Source organism: Vicia villosa, linkage group LG5 (assembly GCF_029867415.1).
Source record: "Vicia villosa cultivar HV-30 ecotype Madison, WI linkage group LG5, Vvil1.0, whole genome shotgun sequence".
Classification (NCBI taxonomy): Eukaryota; Viridiplantae; Streptophyta; class Magnoliopsida; order Fabales; family Fabaceae; genus Vicia; species Vicia villosa.
In genome coordinates, this window is record NC_081184.1 from 4,928,083 (window position 1) to 4,936,234 (window position 8,152).

At 31.3% G+C, this 8,152-nt stretch overlaps 1 protein-coding gene across 1 annotated transcript; it reads right to left on the minus strand.

The window, feature by feature from the left end:
• Nucleotides 1-6,209: 6,209 nt before the first annotated feature.
• LOC131604071 (uncharacterized) lies at nucleotides 6,210-6,545 on the minus strand. Its single transcript, XM_058876565.1, has one exon. It carries the CDS (start codon nucleotides 6,543-6,545, stop codon nucleotides 6,210-6,212), a length of 336 nt encoding a protein of 111 aa, XP_058732548.1.
• Between the last annotated feature and the right edge of the window lie 1,607 nt (nucleotides 6,546-8,152).

Genomic DNA, 8,152 nt, shown 5'->3' on the forward strand with positions numbered 1-8,152 from the left:
TCAATTCTTGAACTGCTGCAAACTGCTATCAATGTCGACAACTGTCTTTAAATCTCTTGACCGCTTCTCTCGAAAAACATCTTCAAGTCTTCTAACTGCTTCAGTCGAGAATCAATTTCTTTCCTGTCAACTACTTGTAATATTGGTGTCGAAATATGATTGAGTTGTTTGTGTTTTGACCTGCATATTTATCTCATACTTTACTCATGTCGAATATGTCAAATAACTTCAAACCTTTTCAAAATTTTGGACATATTTTAAAGAGAGAGTGATCATAATCTTATAGATCTGTTCTTAAGATTCTTCTAAATCATAATTATTGAGTCGAAAATCACATGCTAATAATTCAAAATTATTGTAAAATTCATATCAAGTGAGAGCATTTTATAATGAGAGATGGGAGGAAGAAATATTAATCATTGGATTCATCAAGAGAGAGAAATATCAATCATTAAATTCTTAACATTTTCTCTCTTGATGAATCCAATGATTGATATTTTTTCCTTTCATCTCTCATCATAAAATACTCTCACTTGATATATATATATATATATATATATATATATATATATATATATATATATATATATATATATATATATATATATATATATATATATATATATATATATGAAGGGTGAAGAAAAAAAGTGACAGCTAAATTATATAATCCAAACAATAATTAATCTGCCAATTAAATGTGGGCAAATTTATCAAATATTGATGCTGCTTCTTCTGCTTAAACATTTACAATTTTCAAGGATCATGTTGTATGGGTTTTAAAAAATAATAACGCATAAAATGGTTTATGGAACCAAAGTGTTTGGAATGCATGCATTGTGACTACGACTAATGTGTTTAGAGTGCATGCATGAACCACTTTCTATATTCACACTCCTCAGCCCCACCTCAGCAAAGCACATATATACTTTGAACTATATAGGATCCAGAAAAAGTAAAGAAAATTACTTTTAATGTCGGCATTTCAAAGTGTATCTAAGTATGATTTCTATTTTAGAAACCTTTAATTCCAATTAGATTGTACTTCTCTTTTAACAAATTTTATCAACTTGTCTGTTTGAGTATATATATATATATATATATATATATATATATATATATATATATATATATATATATATATATATATATATATATATATATATATATATATATATATATATATATATATATATATATATATATATATATAGCCATATTCCAATTTTTCACTCTAAAATTATTCATTCATTTACATTCTAATTATTGGTCAAGATCACAATCTTGAGGGCTTATCTTTGATGTTGTGCTCACCTCATCTTTAAGGGGGTCATCAAACACCTATGTTTGTTTAGTTTGTATATGTTAGACTAACCAAAATACCAAAAATATTGCTTTGTTTATTTTGCATGTATGTGTTTTGTAGGTACCAAGCCAAAACATACATTAAACAAGACATTTTCAGCATTTCTGACAGAGGAAATCGATTTCCCCTTGGGATAAATCGATTTCCATACTGCATTTTGCGCCATATTCTCACTTTCTCACAGAGGAAATCGATTTCCCTCTTGGGTAAATCGATTTCATGCAGTAAATTTGGCCAAAAATGAACAATTCTCAAGATTAGTGATATTTGGAACCATTTTTGGGGAGAATATTTTTGATCTCATAATTCCATACCTCATCATGATTAAATTCTATCATACACCTTCATTTAATGACATGTGCACCACTTGATATTTTTTTTCATTACCACCAATTTACCACATCATTGCCATAATTAATTTTCTTCATAAACCCCATTTTAATCTCATTTCTTACCAATTAAATTCACATTAATCTCTCCAAGGGACAATTACCAATTTGCCACTATCCTCACTTCCAATTGTATAAATAGAGGCCTCCTCTCATTCATTTCACAAGCTTTTGAGAACCAAAATCACTCTTGCAAATTCTCTTTCCATCCTTTCCAAATCACTCAAAGCTCTCCTTCTCCAAAAAGTTAGTGAGATTCACATTAAATCTTACTAATCTTTGAGCTAAACCTTCATCCAAACACTTGTTCTTCATCCATTCTTGGTAGATCAAAGCTTGTTGGAGATTGTTCTTGAAGAAGTTGATTTCAATTGGTAATTTCTTGTTCCACTCCCATTCTTCAAGATGTGATACTTTTTGGATCTTGATTGTCACATTTGTGTGGTTCCTATGGTGGTATTTACTCATGGTTTGATGATATTTTCATGTACAATTGTATCCAAGATCACAAGGCGTTTCATTGTATGTTTAAGCAAGGTTTTCTCCTTTAGATGTTGTTTTTTTCTGAAAAATGTAGAGGGGAATTTGATCTCCCTTTAGAGTAAATCGATTTCCTGCTGTTGTTTTGCGCAATTTTTGAAAATGCAGCTGATGAAATCGATTTCCCCCTGGATGAAATCGATTTCATGTTGACAGAATGCTGTTTTTTGCCTTTTTTAACTTGTTTTTGGTTCTTCCTCTTCTCCTACTTCTTTCTTTTGATATTTTCTTTGAATTGCAATATTAGAGGTCTAATTCCTCCTCAAATTCAATGGACTTAGGGTGTTGATGAAGTTGGATAAACATTTTTTGATTCTAATCTATCATAGGATGAATTATTTAATTCATTCTTGGTGCTTTGAGTCAATGATATGTTTAGTGCTTTAATCCATAATATTATGTGATTGAACTTGAAGATGGAAGGAACCTTTAATGTAATTCCATCTTTTTCTTCTCTTTTATTTTGGTCGATGAAAATCTTCGATATCATTTGAATTCTTTTGTGTTCTTGATGAAGATTAGACCGTTACCTCTTTTCTTTTCGTGCGGCATCGCTTGTAGAAAACGATCTACATATCGTTTCTCTCGCATGCATTAGCACTCAAATCGTTATTGACCGGCCTCGTTGTAGGGTGACTTCTATATAAGTTACTTGGAGATCACTTAACATAGCGCTACATTTCTTGACCCGAATCGGAAAAAGATCAAAATTGACAGAGATTGTATGACAATTGGTTCAAGACTTTTGAAAATTTATTATGTAGTTGCTTTGATTCTATCAATCTTCTGATGAGTTTTCATTAAATTTCAACCTAAGTTCATCATTCACTCACCATTGATCTTCATTTACTAACTATTAACAATTAACCACTACCTTTACGCTTTTTTTTATATATTGCTTTTATTTTTACGCTGTATGCTTTTATTTTACCATTTATCATTCATCATTTTTTATACTTATTCCATTTTTCCTTTGTCCACTTGGACGTATGTTTATGTTTATGCAATTTTTTCTTTGTCCATTTGGACATATGTTTATGCTTATGCTATTTTCCTCTTGCCCACATGGACCATACTTTATTTTTACGCCTAAAACACTAATAATGAACTTAAATCCTTAAAAGACTTAATGTGTACTTGGACCTTGGTTACCATATCCTAAGCTCGGAGGATGGATCTATGGACTTAGATTTAGGACCTTGACCTTAGCACTTTGGAGATTCATCTGAGTTCTTGTGATTATATTTTGTTTGTCTGGAAGTCTTTGGAGTTTACTCGAAGGTATTGAGTTATTTCTCTTTGTGTATGCAGGTGATTCTTTGAAAGTCCTTGATGTTTAATTTCAAGGCACTGTGATAAGGAATTCATTTGTACACAACCGTTACTCTACCTAATTTTTGTCAAGAGCTTATGATTTATTCCAAAGGCTTTGTGCTAGTTATGTTTGAAGATATCAATTTCATCTGGATCCGCAGTTGGTATTACGTTTGCTTGGTTATGGTAGTCCAAAGAATGGGAAATCTACATTGACTCTTTAATTTCAAGTGTTGGCTTCTTGTTTGGTTAGATCTTTCTTTTCCTTAGCTTTTATTTTATGCTCTATGATAGTCCATTCATCTCCTCCCCCTTCTTAGATTTTCAAAACTTCTCCATTTTTCCAAAACCTTCTTATGTTTGCAATCTCTTTTAAAAATCTTTAAAAATATCTTTTGCCCTTGTTGGCGTTCCTTTCAATGTTTAGAAACTATTAATTGTCGTGGTGAGTTATGATACCCCACGATCTTGATATTGATTGATATGACGAAACCTTTTCCACTTGAGAGAGTTAGTGGCATACTTGTTGATTTTATCCAAGTTGGAGCGCTTCTTTCATTTGTGATGCAAAGGATCCATCTGTTCTCATGTTTAAGATCAATAGGTGAGTATTCTCTCCTATGATGATAAAGTGTTTATTCTTTTTAAAAATCTTTCCTTAAGTAGAACTACATTAGTTCTGACTTCTCCATTGCACCAAAGAGATATGTAGGCACAAGGTGTAATGTCTTGCCGAGCTTATTTAAAAAAAAATCAAACAAACCTTTCTTTTGCATACAACGTCTCTTTTACACAGATTTTCAAAAAGGTTCCTGTGGAGTACCACGGATATGAAGGGTGCTAACACCTTCCCCTTGTATAATCAATACCTGTACCTAAGATCTCTCTTTTTGTGGTTTTTGTTTCAAAAAATTCTTTTTGGGTTTACTTCGCTCTTTTTCATTTCCTTTGGAAACAATAAAGCGCGGTGGCGATTTTCACTGAAATAATGAGTCATGTCAATCCAATGGCTTTGATCTTAAATTTTCCCCGCTACAGACACTAAAAAAAATTAACTATTTATTTGTTAGGGCAATAGATTTAAGGATCAGTCCCAATATAAAGCGACACAAACCATGTCTTATGTCTCCATACAAATAAGATTTTAGTTTTAGTATAAAATAAGCTTAAAGATCAGAATATATTTAAGCATCCTAATTTATTGTTTTTACTACTTGTTTTCAGTTGGCCTTAGGCCCTAAGAAGGAGATGATCTATCATAGAAAGACACAATTGAAAGCTAAGTACATTGAGTTGATGATGAACGAGTGATTATGTAATCTAGAACTAACACTCAATCTTTGTCTTCATATGATTTTCTCCAGTCAGATTTAATCAAATGATCTCTCGTATTTAATATTAGATGACCTGGGGTGGTTCTAACCGCCTCCAATATATAAAGCTCTATACATAACAAGATCAAAATATTCTACTCATTCTCGCACTCAAAATATTTCTCAAACATCCACTGACTTAAGTGTTGGATTGTCAACCCTGTAGAATCAACATGTTTCTCCGCATCAAAAGCATACTCCCCTAGACCTGAACCTTATTTCACTTTGTCATCAATTATTTTTTATTATAGTGTGGAACAATGACGATGTCTATAGGAAACAACTTCTGATTCTCACAAATTTCAATTATCAAATCTTTTGGGTTCCAAAGTCACAAACTACATGATCATGCTCGAAAGAAGATGATGATGCCTGATCCATATGTGGAAGTCACCGTAGGTTCATTGAGCATGAAATCATCATTTTACATATATAGCCATTTGTCCAATCGACGGTGGATCAACTAGCAGGGGCAATTAAATAGAAACTATTCCACACAAGATTCTTCAAGATCACTAATGGTGACTAGGAGGTAGGAAGAAGATAAGCTTACCTTAGGATTCTTGGATAGCGACAAGGTTTATGGGATTCCCCATGCGACACTTTTATCGGTTCTAACTACCGATATAGAAAACAACTCGATTTTAGGAATCCTTATTAACGATGGAAGTTCTTACAACATGCTATACTTTGGCTTCTTTGAGAACTTAGGATTATGAGATTGGGACCTCCTTTTACAAGGAATAAAACTGAGAAAGAAAGAGGACAAAGAAATCTAATAAACATATCATATACATTTTACAATATATACATAAATATTAAGTTAGTTAAACTTATAGTTTCTAATACATCATTAAGCAAAGTAATATATTGAAGAGTTAATCTTATAAAGTCAAGTATTCATTTTGTACTATAAATTATAGTATAACTAATGCATTTGTATGCGCATTAAAATACAGTGTTAATTTTTTCATGTTAAAACAAAGACATAAAAAGAAGAAAAATAGAAAAAGCACATATGACTTGTGAGAAATGGAATCATGATTTAGAAGATCACTTTTACATAAATCTAACAGTTAACATAGATCATTTACAAGATGACTAAAATCTTTGTACAACTATAAATCATAATTTCTAACTATAAAATAGAAATTTTGAGTCCACATTAAAGAATCAAGCACCACGTTAAGCTAGCTCTCATTTTTTGTCTCCATTATAATTTCTTTATTACATCACTTCAATATTCTTCTTAATCATCTTGGAGGATGGTGCTGCAAATCGAGCTGAGAATGACCTTGAATAATCATCGTCCGTGGAATAGCCATCATCAAAATTCTGCAAGTAAGAGGTAGGATCATATAGAAACACAGGTGAAGATGATCTGAATATTCCCCTCCTCTTGTTTTCTCTCTTGATCTTCCTCCACAGTGTTTTCAACTTTGCTATCTTCATTGTGCTCATAAATTTATTGACACATACAATAGGGTCATAGTCAATTCTCTCATAACTTGACCAAATGCAGTTGCTGCTTGAGCTAAGACAGTTGCAGTTTTCAAGGTCCATAGTGTTTGGAGTAGAGAAATTAGATAACAAAAAAGTATAAAATGGTATAGGGAATGAATGTGTTTGGAGTGTATGTACTAATTAGGACTAAGGCTAAAGACTATTTATATAGTGATGGCATGAACATCTTTTCTTTCCATTTTTGAATCTCCTCATCACCAGATCAGCAAAGCACATACTTTAGGCCAAATTGGACCAACAAAAAGAAATGGAAAAAAGTTTGGATAATGCAGTAAATTTAAAACTTCCTTTTGATGTCAGCATTTCAAGTTCTTACTAAGTGTTTTTTAAAAAGCAATATGAAAAATTCTTTTTGATGTCAACAGTCCAAGTCGGTATGATATTTTTTTCTTTAAAGATTCCTAGTGGTGACTGTAATACTACGTAGTCACATGGAGCATGGCATAATTGTCGAGTTACTTTGGAGAAAGATGCACAATGAATGTTTTAAATTACACCTAAAACCCTTGCTGATGTATATATTTCCCAAACAAAAACTCTTGATTCCGAAAAACACTGCAAAATCAGAGTGACTTAGATAAAACAAAATACATATAATTTAATTGTTAAAAATTAGACAATTTAATTTAAAAAAATTGTCCTAAAAAAAGCATTAATACATTTTTTTTGAAAATTAAAATATTTCTTGAAGAAAAATCTCACTTGTTCAAGTTTTGAAGGCAACACTGATTCAGCATGGCTTCAGCTTTGAAAATAAAATTAATACGAAAGTCATTCCTAAACTTACCGAGTTTATTTAGGACAAACGAAATGATGATGCTAGTAATTTTTTTTCCAAAATTTACATGAAAATTATAAAATTAATAGTGTTGGAATATCCCTTAAAACCTTTGTTGACGAAGAGAAAGAAAACATATTTCGAGATTGTCAAGTAATCCGAAAGCCGAAAATATATTTCGAGATTGTCAAACATATTCAGAAAGCCGAAAAGTAATCTGGTTCGAGTGACTTACTCTATCGGGTTCGGTTGGTTCGGTTCATTGATTCATTCATTAATGTTAGATATTTTATATTAATTTGGAGATCATATAAGTTAATATAAAAAGATATTATAAGATATTTATAATATTTGAGAGATATTATAAGATTATAATAATATATTTTATTTTAACAATTAAGGAGATATTTTTAGAATTTTGTATGGATTTGTTGGATTTTAGCTATTATAAATATGTATCTCTTCTATTATTATAGTGTGACAATCTTAGAGCTTACATCAACAACTGAGAATAAGGGTTTAGGGAATTCCAAAGGAAAACTTAGAAAGGCAAAGGTTTATATTGAGAGTTGGAGAGGTTGGGAAACACTTGGGTAGAAAATAGGGTTTGTTCTTTGGAAACTGTGAAGGCTATTTTCTTGTAACTCATTTGTAATCTCTTGTAGCAACTTTCTGAGTATAGTGAAATGGAGAGCTGCTCTCTCCTCCTGAGTAGATCGTTTGATAGAACTGGATAAACAAACCTTCGTCTTTTTCTCGCCTTATTCTGTTATATTATCTATATACGAATTATTATTTCTGTAGATCATTTATGTTGGCTGCTACTTTTCTTTATTGAAGAGTAATTCAATATTCAGATGTTGAGCAT

What these genes read in the sequence shown, in the direction of transcription:
- LOC131604071 (XM_058876565.1), bottom strand. Translation starts at nt 6,545, where the DNA reads ATGGACCTTGAAAACTGCAACTGTCTTAGCTCAAGCAGCAACTGCATT.